This window comes from Talpa europaea, assembly GCF_964194135.1.
Source record: "Talpa europaea genome assembly, chromosome: 6".
Lineage (NCBI taxonomy): Eukaryota > Metazoa > Chordata > Mammalia > Eulipotyphla > Talpidae > Talpa > Talpa europaea.
Genome location: NC_140072.1, coordinates 98808984 through 98823058, shown reverse-complemented (window position 1 = coordinate 98823058; position 14075 = coordinate 98808984). Strand labels below are relative to the sequence as shown.

Genomic DNA, 14075 nt, shown 5'->3' with positions numbered 1-14075 from the left:
ACCTTTTCTGGAACACTTTACAGCTGGGAATGGCCTCAGTGGGAGCTTAAATCTTTTTATATTATTTTGTAAGACAAACAAACAAAAAAACACCACCACAGTCAAACAAACTTAAGAACAATTAATAACATTCATTCTTGGAGTGTTGTCAAAGTCTTGTTTGGGGCAGTTACCCAGCTACGTTTACAAAGAGGGCTTAGCTTTGCTGTAAATGTTTAAATTACTTGGAGCAAAATTCCCATAGCTACTCAAAGTTGAAAGTACTTCTACGTGTTTATATTTATTCTTACTCAGTATAGTCTTTCCTAAGTAGCCCTGACTTTGCAAGATCGAGCCAGTTCTGGGCTGTCTCCCTCCACCCTTTGTTTGGCAAAAGATCTTAAAACATTTTTTAAATTAAATTTGCCAGTCATTTACATGTCTATATAATTGTGGGGTTACATTTTTACTGCTCCATATGGGCACATGCTCCGTTTACCCTCCCTTAAACCTCCTGTGCCAATGTCTTATCCCTAGTTTCCCTTATCCCCTCCCCTGTTTCCTCTGGTAACCATAAATTTTCCACTCAGTCTGTGATTTATTTTTGCTGTATTTTGTAGTCTATGTTTTTGGGGTTTTTTATTATTTATGTTCCACCGATAAATGAAACCATCTGATAGCTGTCTTTTCTTTTGCATTCTGACTTATTTCACTTAGCACAGTCACCTCAAGGTCCATTAATTTTGACCCAAAGGGTGCTCTTTTGCCTTTTTAATTGCTGAGTAGTATTCCATTGAGTACATATCCCACAATTTCTTTAGCTAGTCATCTCTCATTGGACTCTTAGGTTGGCTTCACGACTTGGCAATTGCGGAAAGTGCTGCTGTGAATGCAGGAGTACATGTTTTTTTGTATTAGATTTTTCATATTCTTGGGGCCTCCCTGATGGCAGAAGGGATTAAGTCTCAGCACTATGAAGCTATCTGAAGTCACTGCAGCATGAGTTTGGTCCCCAACCAGGTGCTCCTCTCAGCAGGGTATTTCAGTCAATCTGTCTGTTCTATTCCCCACTCTGTCTCTGGTGAATCCTCTCACCCACAGCTCTGGCCTATACCCTCTGGCCTATACCCCAACTCTTATATGCATAAATAAATAAAATAAATCTTTTTTAAAAAGAATGTTCATATTCTTTGGGTAAATATCTAGCAGAGGTATTGCTGGACCTGTATGAGATTTCCATTTTTATTTTCTTATGAAATCTCCATACCATAGAGGTTGCACCAACTTTCATCCTCACCAACAGTGGATCAGAATTACTTTTTCTTCACATCTCCACCAACTTCTGTTGTTTCCATTCTTTTTCACATAAGCCATTCTCCCAGGGGTGTTTTATTGCAGTTTTGATTTGCATTTTCTTTATAGTAAGTGGTTCTGCACAGTTTTTCATGTGCCTGTAGACCGTCAGAATAGAAAAATGTCTACTTAGGACTTTTGCTGATTTTTTGATTGGGTTTTCTTTTTTTGTTGTTGGATCTTAAGACATTTTAAAAGATGTTCAAGGGAGCCCAGCCCCAAAGGCCTCAAGACACCCTCTACTTGCCTCAAGTTTTCCCTATTGTGCTCCAGGGAATTGCACTTCTTGGATATGTTGAGTTCAGGAGAAGTTGAAGAGAAGCAATCCTAGAAACCACAGTTACACAATCGCATTGATCTTTTGTGTACTTTCTTTCCTGGAGGAGATATTATGAAATCCCAGCATTTTTCTGTGAGTGGAAGAAAGTCTAAATAAAAAAAAAATCTATCAGTTGTTTTCTTGTCTGTTCAAGCGTACTCTGACAGCAAAGATGAAAAGTTAGTGCAGTCTAAATAAGAGGATACCACAATGAGAAGATTTTCTAAATGTTGTGAAATTTCCTCATCTCTTGATTTTAGACTCTGGAGTGGGCCCAGATTCTGACTCCACATCAAATCTGGCCTGTGGTGTCCCAGATCGGTCAATGTTGGACAGCAGCCACTAGGTGGCAGTATGTCAGAGGATATCTTTTAATTGGCTGAGATTTTTTTTTTTGTCTGCCTGTAGTTAGATTTTTCTTTTTGTTCTGTGTTTGAGGGGTCAAACGAAGCTGCATAATTTAGGCCCAAATCATACTTATATAATAATATAAAAATTTGCTGAAAGGCCTACTTATTACAGTGTAACTATAAGTTCATTCATTCATGTTAGTTTTCTTGGTAACTTATAATGGATCCTAGTTGTCATGGGTAGTTTTTGGAAACCAGGGGCAATTCTTTTCGTCCTTCACATGTAACAGATGCCAAAAATGCTGTATTTGTAGAAGGCAGATTTCTGATCCTCCGAGGAAAAGGACATAGGTTTCTCTTTAACAGCTCTCAGCCAAGAGACAATTGTATAGAGGGCTATATACTCAGTTTCTTTACCTTGCATTGTGCCTGGCTTCTGCTGAGATGTTTTCTGGGTAGTATGTCAAAGCTATCTACATTTTTTATGCAACACTGTGGTCAACATATGATTGCATTCGATATTTATCACAGAGAGTTGACTGTATTATTAACTCACAGTTGGAATTAAAATGAGATAAAACACATGTAACATTTTTAAAAAGATCTCTTTCATCTGATTAATATGCTCAGAGAGAAGACATGAGTATGTTATTTGTAGTGTTTCCCCAAAATTAGATGATTAGACCTCTCTGAACTTAAAGAAACCAGAAAGCACGTCTAAATGATAAGATTTGGAACAAAGAGCTCTGCAAATTTTGAAACACTCTAATTAATGTGACAGAAGTAGAGGACCAATTTGGATGAAGATCACTGTAAATGCAAAGCTTAGAAAATAATGGAATTTTCAGTTGGGGTGATGTTTGGGTACTTCTTCAGAATGGTTTCTTATAATCTTCAACATGAAAAATACTTAGGGACCTTCAAGGAAGATCCATGTTTGGGAAGTACATAGTGTCTGATCTTGAGAAAAATGACAAGATGGAGTGATTCCTGCTCTATGGCCTGGACTTGATGGAGTCTCATTTGGAGACATGAAACCCCTTTATGCCCAGGCCTAGCAAGGGGTCAGGGAGGGGGGAAGGGGTAGTCATCAGCCCAGCCCTGAACATGGCCTCACCAGTTTGAAGCCAACTGTTTTCTGAAGCCCCTGAGCTCCTGAGAGCAAATTTCCCTGTGTACGGAGTGTTTGGAGTTTTTTTGTCTGACCCCCAATCTAAGTGAAACTCCTGTCAGAGTTACTGCTTCAGGGAGGAAACCACCCTCTGAGGGTTTCTTGGCATGTGAAGGAAGGGAAATCCTTTCCCCCTCTATCCTCATAAGTTCTCCATCTGCAAACAGTTAACCTGACCCTTTTTTTTAATACTAGAAAGAGGGGAAAAGTGGGAAAATGTGATAGGACAAAAAAGGTCTGCACTAGATGGGGGCAGTACATGGGGGTGACATAGCAAGGCCTGCTCCTTTGCATTCCTCTTGTCACCCCTCCATCTTGGAGATCAGGATGCTCCTTCCCTCTGGGTGTGGAGAGGGCCTCTTTCACCTGAGGATCTTATGACCTGCTTCATGGCAGAAGGAGGGGGTTAGAGCCCTTTTTTCACCATATTTTGAGGTAGCGTGTTCTGAACCCTATCACAGGCCTCCGGTGCTTCGCCCAGCTATCAGATCTATGTTTGATGACTATAACTTGTAAAGAGGTATGAACTGATAGCTCTGGGAGTCGAAAGGCATAGATTCAAACCCAGCTTCATGAAGTGAGTCTTTTAGTCTCTATCTACACCACTTCCCAGTCTGAAAATGAGGTTGAGTTACTCAACTTTTGATTCTAACAAGAATCAAATATGATTCTACAAGGGGAAATACTTTTTTGGCTACAAATATGCACAATTATTTAATTTTCAATATGTGGACTCTATGGAACTGGTGAATATATAATAAATCTAAGACTAAGTAGAGACATCATCAAACAACCATTCATGGAAACAATTAGTAATGTTTCTCAACACCTGCTATACATTAGAAATAGTTAGGGAAGTTTCTTTTAAAAACTGCTAAGTTACTATTAGACTAATTGGGTGGGAATGGCTGGAGTTGAGGCCAGGGCAAAGTATAAACTCAGAAGTATCTTAGATTTATGGTTATTTCTATATACATAAATAACAATGGTCTTAGAGATCAAGGAATTAGGGGTGAGATAGGGGATACAAGAACAGGTATTAAAATATGTATTTTGGGGACCTCCCTGGTGGCACAAGGGGTTAAGATGCAACCTGTGAAGCTATCTGCATCCACTGTTCAATCCCCAACCTGCCAGGGAGCTACCCACATGGTGTGGCAGACCTCTCCTGTCTCGCCTACTGCTCCCCTCAGCAGTGTATTTCAGTCAGTCTGCCTGTTCTGTTCCCCATTCTGTCTCTGGTGAGTCCTTTCACCCCCCCTCCCCACCTCTGGCCTTTACCCCAGTTCTTGTATGTATAAATAAATCTTTAAAAAATATATACATGTATATATATATATATATATTTTGTAGCCTGAGCTTGTAGACTTACCATGTACTCCCTCTTTCATGGAAGATCCATGTTTGGGAAGTACATAGTGGGCTCATATGTACCCTATAGGGTTTCTGAGAGGAATTGCAATTCTTGGCTACGCATGCACAAATGTTACATGAAAGCAAGATTACCTCATGGTTCTCTAGCTAGAGTTTTAATTCATTCTGGGCCATGATGCCTTTTTTTTTTTTTTTTTTTTTTTTAATACTACTCATTGAAAGTACCTCTGAATGCTGTTGGTTATTGCATTTACTTGTAATGAAAAGATTTTGTGACAGCTCAGCCCTAGAAGCCACTGATTAAATGGGCAGAAGTTCAATCCCAGGTGGGAGAGAACAAACTTTCCTGCCCAGTTGATCAGTGACTGAATCTGCTGTTTTCTTGGGCCTGCATCTGTGAGAAAAATCTCAGATTTGCCCATCTCTGAAATTTTAAGGATGTCAGAAGCCTCTCAAACTGAGGCCCAAGGCCAGCATTACCAGCTCACCTGTTAGAAATGTCAGTTCTTGATCATGGTGGCGCAGGTGGTTGAGCGCAGCACTGTGAAGCCATCCGCAGCCTCTGCAGCGTGTGTTCAATCCCGGCCGGCCGAGGAGAAACCCACATGGCATGGCAGACCTCTCCTGTCTCGCCCGCTGCTCCCCTCAGCAGTGTATTTCATCAGTCTGCCTGTTCTGTTCCCCGCTCTGTCTCTGGTGAATCCTCTCACCCTCCCGTACATCTGGCCTGTACCTTTGTTCTTGTATAAATAAATAATTCTTTAAAAAATAAAATAAAATAAAATTACCATAAGATTGCTTAAATTTTTTTTTAAAAAATGCCAGTTCTCAGGCTCTTTCCTACATATACTGAATCAGGAGGGCTGGAGATGGGCCCAAAGGCTGTGTCTCCAAACACCCTCCGGCACATTGTGAGGCAAGCTCAAGTTTGAGAAGCGCTGAGCTAGTGCAAGATGTTTTTTTCTCATTAACAAGTGTGCTTGTATAGAAAAGCATGAAATGGACATTTGTAGGTACATGTAGGTGTACTTAGATTTGCTTCCTTCTTCCCTCCTCCCTGCCCCCTGTTGATGGGGGAGGTCAGAGCAGAAGGAAAATGAGCTTTAGATCTCCCAGTCTATCAGTCTGTCTGTCTGCCTGTCTGCCTATCTATCATCTATCTCATCTATCATCTATACCTCATCTATCATCTATTTGTCTATCACAAAGTTCTCCCCCAGACACTCAACAAACTTAAGCCCTGTGACCTATCTTTCAGATATCACAGGTTGGGGTGGGAGTGGTAGGGGAGGGAACGGTCAGCATGGATGGGCATCCCAATAACAGAAATAGAATTTTTACCCTGCCAAGCACCTATAGGCACTATCTCATTTAATTGTCACAACTACCTTAGATAAAGTGGCTATTAATATCCTCAGTTTATGTAGGCAGTTGAACAGGGATTTGAACTGAGGTCAAAGCCTAAGATTTTGTGCACCTTGATTTACCAGTTAATGACAGCTAAGGTCTTGATCCCGTGGGCCTGAGGTCGCTTCTCTGATCCTTCATTCTCAGGCTCAAATTGAGATATGCGGCTACTTATGCTCTTTATGTCCTGGTGCCTTTTCGTTTTCTGGCTTGTGCTTCTAAACTTCTATTTGTGGCAATGATTCAAGTTGATTGTGAGTACTCTAAAAGCTCTTAGACTTCCATGTAGTACTTTAAATACACTATGACTTTTTAAAATAAAATATGAACCACTGGGAACTAGGCATCATTCTGTTTCCTATGGGCTGAGCTCTAGTGTTACAACAGGAATTTGCTAATGAAACAGATTTAAAAAAGAGTCTCCTCCAAGATTTAAGAGGGTTATATATTCTCTTGTAATTGTTAGTTTCCTAGTTAAGTTCATCTCCATTTGTGTACCTGCTACAAATTTTTAGTTATGTCCAATTATAGTTATTTCATGTTCCATAATTTACATTATCTTTTATTTCCTCTTATGGCCCAGAGTATTTTGTCAGGTGGTACATAGGTAGTATAATTTTTAAGCACATTAACAAAATTCTTTTGGGGGTGAAAACTTCCCTTGATAGCTACCTAGAATGTCAAGGAATTTCACTGCTTCTGCACTTCTAGCATTATTGGAAGGAAAGAAGATTAATTTATGACATGTTCAACAGTCCTGAATTCTTTCTAGTTAACTAAAAGAGTGAGTGTATACTTAAGATCCTTTTTTTTCTTTTTATTTCAGGAATTGCAACATATTGTTAGATCACAATATGTCAGAGCAGAAAAAGGTAAGCATGGATCAACGTGAACAATAGCAGTCCCGTGGTGTCCCTACTCTTTGGACTAATGTGCTTTTTTCTCATCTCCAGCGATGATGGATGGATCAGGGTTAGATCTAGCCGGGAGGGGCAAGCCTGATATGCAACCCTTTGCTCATCTCACTATTAATGCTACTGACATCCCATCAGGTAAGTTCCATTTACATCCAGCCTGAAAAAAATTTCAGGAGTCTTTATGAGCCCAGCTGAATCCTCAAACCTATTATTAGCCTCCTTACTAGATTTCTGACAGCCCTTGCTTCTAGACCAAAACAAAGGTCATTTCCTCTTCAGTTGATGATCCACAGTGTGGAAATAGTGGTGCTCAATATTGCTAGAGGGACATCATAAGTATATTCATCATCAGATTTCCAGTGGATATTTATTTTAAATGACTGCCAGTTGGGGGTACAGAACTGGGAAGGACAATCCCTTGTTATGCTCATCTGTCTTTAACCAAACTAAAGTTGCGTATCCCCACAGCTGGCCTCTGAGGTGCGTGAATCCATCCAGGTAGTCAGATACTCAGCCACTGCTGCAGCACTCCAGGTAGTTTCTCAGTAGAGGTATACATAGGCGGCAGTAGCCCTCTAGAAATGGAGACCTATCCTCCCTTCTCTGGGAGCTTAGCATGTCCTCCAGGTGAGAATGAGCTCAGTAGGCTGGAGACCTACAGGAAATGAGGAGACTTAAAGCTTGCAGCCCACATCTATCTTAAAGCACCATGTTTATATGCTCCATCATATAAACCCACTGGTTACTCAAGGGAACCTTGTTGTTATAAGTATGAACATACACCATTATTTCAGGCATTTTGCTCTGGATTCATTATCTCTAATCCTGGATTCATTATCTCTGTCTATAATCTCTGCATCCTTGCAAGGTTACGGTTATCTTCACGTTTGACAGACAGGGGAGCTGAGGGTCACATACTCTAAGTTATCTGTCCCAGGTTGCAATGGTGGCAGAATTAGAAGCTGAATTCTGCTCTCATTGATTCCCATATCTGTGCTTTTCATATTTTAGTAAGTTATGTAAGTACCTATGGCCAATTGGCTTGGTTGGCAATTAATTCAGAGATCTGTTCCTCTTTTCCTATGAGAAGGACATTGGTGTAATTTTAATAGCAGGGTTTTAAAATCTGACTGTGTAGGATTGTCTGCTTACTGCCCTGATGACTTTGTGCAAGTCACTGTTTTTATTGAAATCACTCATGCATCAGCCACCTCCTGGGAATGGTGAGAGCACCTGTGGGATGGCTCGCAAGACTACTGAGGCCATGTCTGAGCGTGCTTATGTAGGGCAGGTGGAAAGTAGACCCTCAGTGAATGCAATTTGTTATTCCTATTTGAGTTTAATTAAATAATTATTCATATTCCACTGTGTGCTAAAAATGATTTAAGGCAAGTTTTTCTTACCGTTGAAAAGTTCCAAGTCATACTATGTGATTTTGAAGCCACTATCATTCTGTGGGCCAACAAGATATTTTTCCTGACTGAAAGCATAGGAAGTGAGAAGCCAACCTTTGGATTTTAGATTTTTCCATCCTCTTCCAGATGCCTGCTTCATAAACAAATTTCCTCCCCGTGTGTATGTGTACCGTATGGTTGGGCCACCCTAATTTTCTGAGTGGAAATCTATTTTGCATGTTAGCAAAGGCAATCAAATTAATATGATGTATCAGTTGTGTGTGCTATGAATGAACTCCATATTTATCTTTTCAGTTCATTTTAAATGCCATATGATAAATATTGCATTAGACTGCGTGCCAAAGTCTATTTGGCAATAACAAGCATGTTTTAGTTATAAAACTCTCTCCTCAGGCACCTAGCATCAAATCATTGCCAAAAAACAAGGCACAACTCCTGGTTATTCTCCTTTGGTTATTGAGTTAGATTCTGTGTGAAATGAGTTTGCATGTGCTTCTGTTTAAGAAAATAGAATTTGCTCCTCTGGCTGGGCCAACAACTCATTTTGTCCACATATGTCCCAGTCTTGGCCAATACTGGTTACTGCAGAGGAAGAGGGCTGTCATTTTGCATGTACATTTGGGGCCTCTGTTTTATACTTATTTACACCTAAGAAGTCAGAATATGCCTTATGCTGACTGTTAACTTCTGCATTTCCAAAACTTCTTGAATAAAATGCATTGAGGAATATTTGGTGAGGTCAGAATATGTGGTTTTTCTTTAAGCTAACTATTTGGAAAGGCCTCTCCCCCCATATCCAGTTGCAGTGAGCACAGGGTCTGAGAGGTAAGGGTAAGGGGCTGCCCATGCCTCATTAGCCCTGGAAGCCCAGGTTTGTCACGTGAGCTCCTTCAACCTGATTGCTGAGTATTTTTCTCATCTCTTCTTCTGCTATTGTCTACTCGAAATCCTCTGTCCTCTGGTTGACACTGCTGACTTCCCCGCCTTTCTCCTCTGCAAGCTCTGCAAGTTCACACACTGCTTGAACTGTTTCCCTCCTAACTCACCTTCTCCTAACTCACCCACGTTGGGTCCAAGTCCTCATCTATTGACTCCTGCGTGCCCTCACTAAGCTGAGCTCCCCCAATCTCCGTGAATTTCTGCTGTGTTTACTTGGCTGCCGCTTTATCTGAATTTCAATCCCGTGCTACATGACAAGCAGAAATAAAATGTTATTTTTCTTTTTATTTTATAAACCTGTTTTTATGATGCTAAGACCGGTGTGGGTACACTGCTGTGATATGATTCCTAGTTGAGGGCAGAGTGAATATACATGGAAAGCACCACACAGATATTTGTCAAATGATCAGCTGAATGAATCAGAGAGTAGATGAATGAATAGACGGAAGTGGAGATATGCTTAGTAGGAAATAAGGACACTCCTTTCACTTGACTTCACCTAACAGTGGGTTAAGTTTCCTATCTTCTCTCTTGCCTATTCCTTCCTTGCCTTTCCATGCTTTATCACGGAGCCCTTGGTCTAGCACTAGCTGATCCGTCCCATTGAGAAGGTAGACTTCACCTTAGTCATTCTGTACCTTATGTTAGCAATCTCATAAAAGGTAAGCTATATGACAAATAATTGGCTGACTAAAGGATTGAATGAAGGAATTGGGTAAGAAGGAGAGAAAAAAGAAACATCTTGAATTGTGGTAGCTTTGTTAATCAGTGAGGTAACTTGTTTACCAGTCTGGAAGAATTACTTTGCTAGTATTCATGAGGGTGTGATGAATAGCAGGTACTCCCATCTGGTCTCAATATCACAAGATGATATTTGCATTTGGGATGCTTTATTTAATCTGGGGTGGCCTGAGGTAGGACTTCCAACGACATGTTCTGTGGTGGGTCCTGGAGGCGGCAGTGCAAGTGGTGGCTTGCTCTAGTGCCCCTCTGTGGATCAAATGGGGTGTTCAGAAAATACACTGTCCCTGGACAGAGGAATTGGAACCATTACATTCTTGGCCTTCACAGGTTGGCCTAATGGTAGGTTGCTTCACTATAGCCTGGCCCCTTCTAAATTTTTTTTTCCACTTACTCCGCCACCTAGATGGCTCTTTGAACAACCTGATATTAGGTTCTTGGACTTTATCACAGCTGACCTGTGGCCCTCCAGAGACAGAAGAGCATTTTTCTTTTTGTCCCTCTCCAGAGAGAGATGAAGTGTCCAAGCTTCCCTAGGATTCAGGCAGTTGGGGAAGGTAGCCAGTGTTGGTTTCTAATTCTACAGTGATCTTCCAAGGACTTCCTAGGCTGGATCTTTGGAACCTACTTCAATTCTAAGTCTTGTGGGCTGATTATTTTGGAGACAGGTAGCCAATAGCTTCTCCCCACCTATAGGAATGAATTCCAATGCCAGTCTGAAACTCCTCTCTTTTGCCTTGCTGAAATCCTAATAGATGATAGCTTTAACTTAGCATTTAAGTATTTGTAAAATCTCCTGAAGGAAAAAAATGTATTTGTGGACTTTCTACAATATAATAATTTTCCCTCCAATAGTTTACACCTTTTACTAGTTGGACAATAGGTGGCCACATAAATGTGAATGCTCATTAGTTGGGTTTATCAGTGAGAGGTTTCCAACTTTTAAAGGTATGAGAGAACAGACTAAAGACCTGAAATATTGAAAGCATTGGACACATTATTGATATAGAAGATTTTAAAGAAACTTTTATTACTCCACAAATAATAGCATGAGGATAAGTTGTCATATTTTAGCTCTGAGAAGAGGTTAAAGGAGAATTTTGGTCAATCAGTGGAGAATTTATGATGCTTTGGTCACAAAGGATTGTGTGAAGTTGTGAAATTGAGGCTTGCAAAGCCAAGAAAGTTTTCTTCGTGATCTTCCCTGGGGGCAGCTTTTCAGTTGTATACATCTCAAAAGCATTTGAGGTATTTAGAGCAGGGAAAAATAATGATGAAAATAGAGTTTGAGCTTGACCCTTTGGTCAAAGTTGTTTTAATCCGTCTTTTTCTACCCCTGTCCATGAGTTAGAAAAGATAGAGCCATGTGGAGTCTGGAGGTTGTCTTCTTGTTTCTTGCTTTTGCTCCACAGTTGTCTTTGGCTGTTTCTCTTCCTTCAAACCTGAATGACCTCTGTGCTTCTGTTGGTGAGTGCTATTCCTCCTTTAAGTTCTCAGACTTAGTGGCAACTCAACAAAGGCATTGCTGATTCTACTGGGGTGAAACAATCTCCTTCTTTTGGATTCCCACAGCAATTACCTGCACCTTTCCCTAGTGGAATAGTGTACTCCAGGTTCCTTCTGGGCAGGAAAAATGAGATTTCATTCCTGTATTCTCTCAGATATCTCAAAGGGGCACTAAGTACATGTTAATGTATTTCTCCTGTTGGGACAGACTCTTGTGCTATATTTTTCTTCAACCTCATAGAATTATGGGGTGTCCATCTCATAAAAGGGTTGATTTTAAAACCATGTGCCTCTCCTCTCTTTAGGTACCCATAAAGTGAGTCTGTCTTCTTGGTACCATGATCGAGGTTGGGCCAAGATCTCCAACATGACTTTCAGCAATGGAAAACTAATTGTCAACCAAGATGGCTTTTATTACCTGTATGCCAACATTTGCTTTCGACATCATGAAACTTCAGGAGACTTAGCTACAGAGTATCTTCAACTCATGGTGTATGTCACGAAGACCAGCATCAAAATCCCCAGTTCTCATACCTTGATGAAAGGAGGAAGCACCAAATACTGGTCAGGGAATTCTGAGTTCCATTTTTACTCCATAAATGTTGGAGGATTTTTTAAGCTACGGTCTGGTGAGGAAATAAGCATCGAGGTATCCAACCCTTCACTACTGGATCCAGATCAAGATGCAACCTATTTTGGGGCTTTTAAAGTTCGAGATATAGATTGAGTTCCATTTTCTGGAGTGTTATCACATATTTCCTAACATGTACGGGAAACTTAAAAAAAAAACAACAACCCAGAAGGATGTATGTATATAGGTGTGTGAGACTACTAAGAGCTATGACCCACATGGTACAATTCATGGAGACTCTATCCATGCTTTTGACTCTGTAGAGAGCAAGTGTATCCATAGCCAAAGGAGGTGTTGAACTCAAGCTGTGTGACAAGTCTAAAGGCTTTCTTACACAATGGTTTTTAAATTTTGTAATGAATTCCTAGAATTAAACCAGGTTGGAGCAATTATGATTGCCTTCACAGAAAACTACATTTGGGCTGTGGGAAGGGTTTAGTTCTCTAGATCTGGCCCGTGGTTATGTGTCGCTGAAATGGAGAAGGCATCATCTAATTGCAAATGGATGATCGTGTGATGGTTAAGTTCTTTTGAATTGTTACATCATGCTGGAACCTGCAAATAGATACTTTTCTAATGAGAGAAAATATATGTATTTTTATATAATATCTAAAGTTATATTTCAGGTGTAATGTTTTCTGTGCAAAGTATTGTAAATTATATTTGTGCTATAGTATTTGTTTCAAAATATTTAAAAATGTCTTGCTGTAGACATATTTAATGTTTTAAATGTACAGACATATTTAACTGGTGCACTTTGTAAATCCCCTGGGGAAAACTTGCAGCTAAGGAAAAAAAATGTTGTTTGCTAATACCAACTGTATTATATTTCTTCATTCCTTTTAACTTAATAGATTTTTCAGACTTGTCAAGTTCTTTGCAAAAAAATTAAAATAGATGCCTTGAATAGTAAGTAGGATGTTGACCATCAGGTGCCTTTCAAATTTAGAATCTAATTGACTTTAGAAAGCTGACATTGACAAAAAAGATACATAATGGTCTACTGAAATCTGTCAAGAGTATTTCTATAATTATTGAACAGGTGTTTTTTTCTACAAGAGCTGCAAATTATAAATTTTTTAAATGGAGAAATGATCAGCAGCTTATCAGCAAAAAATGAAACCCCATTTTTAATTTAGTGGAAGTTATTTTATACTGTACAATAAAAACATTGCCTTTGAATGTTATTTTTTTGGTACGGAAATAAATTTATAAGAAAACCTGCCTTGTGATTTTGTGCCTCTCTTTTATGTCTGCTCTGTCTTGCTCTGTGATCCTGTTCTCCCCAATATGGTAATGTGGCTCCATCTTTCCAAAGGTTACTGAAAAATGCAGATTTAATTAAAAATTAAGTATAGATTCAATTAAATTAATGAACCTTGGAATTTAAAAAATCATTTGCATCAGGTTTGTATGCAAGAATGTAGAGAGATAGGAAAATAGAGGCTTCCTCGCTCAAAAAAGAAGTTTGTTATGCTTATATCAGGGGAAACTACAATGTTTTGCACAAATTCGCAATGTCCTACAGAATAACCATTTGACGGAGAGGAACCCCTGGGCATTTTCTACCTTCCCACAGTGAAGAAGGATTAGCAGTGGACTGAACACTTGACCTCATGGAAACTTGTATGGGAGTGCTTCCTCACCCAGGTTGGTTATTCACTTGAGGGAGAAAACGAGCAGCCCGGTCAGGTGCAGGAAGCCATAATTTAAGAACTTGCCACTTGTAGGTACATGTTTCTTCATGATTGTGACAGGACAGGAGAGAAATAGCAGATGTTACAAAGAAGAAATCATAAATTTTAAATAGCAGAGAGATGATGGGGGAACTCAATCATTAACCAAAATACACCTTTTGTTTTAAAACTACCAGTAAATTTAAGGTAGGTTGGTACAAAAGATGACTTCAGTGCATATCCCAAATGCTGAGCCTTGGTTTTGGGAGAAAATTTATTTTGGTAAGTAGCTGGAGA

The 14075-nt window shown here is 39.8% G+C and overlaps 1 protein-coding gene across 1 annotated transcript in view; it reads left to right on the top strand.

Moving 5' to 3' along the window:
- TNFSF11 (TNF superfamily member 11) overlaps positions 1-12198 on the top strand; it is a gene marked incomplete at both ends in the record, with an annotated part of 31500 nt that extends 19302 nt beyond the window's left edge. Inside the window, 3 exons of the mRNA XM_084235315.1 lie at positions 6780-6825; positions 6907-7005; positions 11777-12198. Coding sequence (XP_084091441.1) covers positions 6780-6825; positions 6907-7005; positions 11777-12198 — 567 coding nt within the window. The remainder of the gene's footprint in view (positions 1-6779; positions 6826-6906; positions 7006-11776) is intronic.
- Between the last annotated feature and the right edge of the window lie 1877 nt (positions 12199-14075).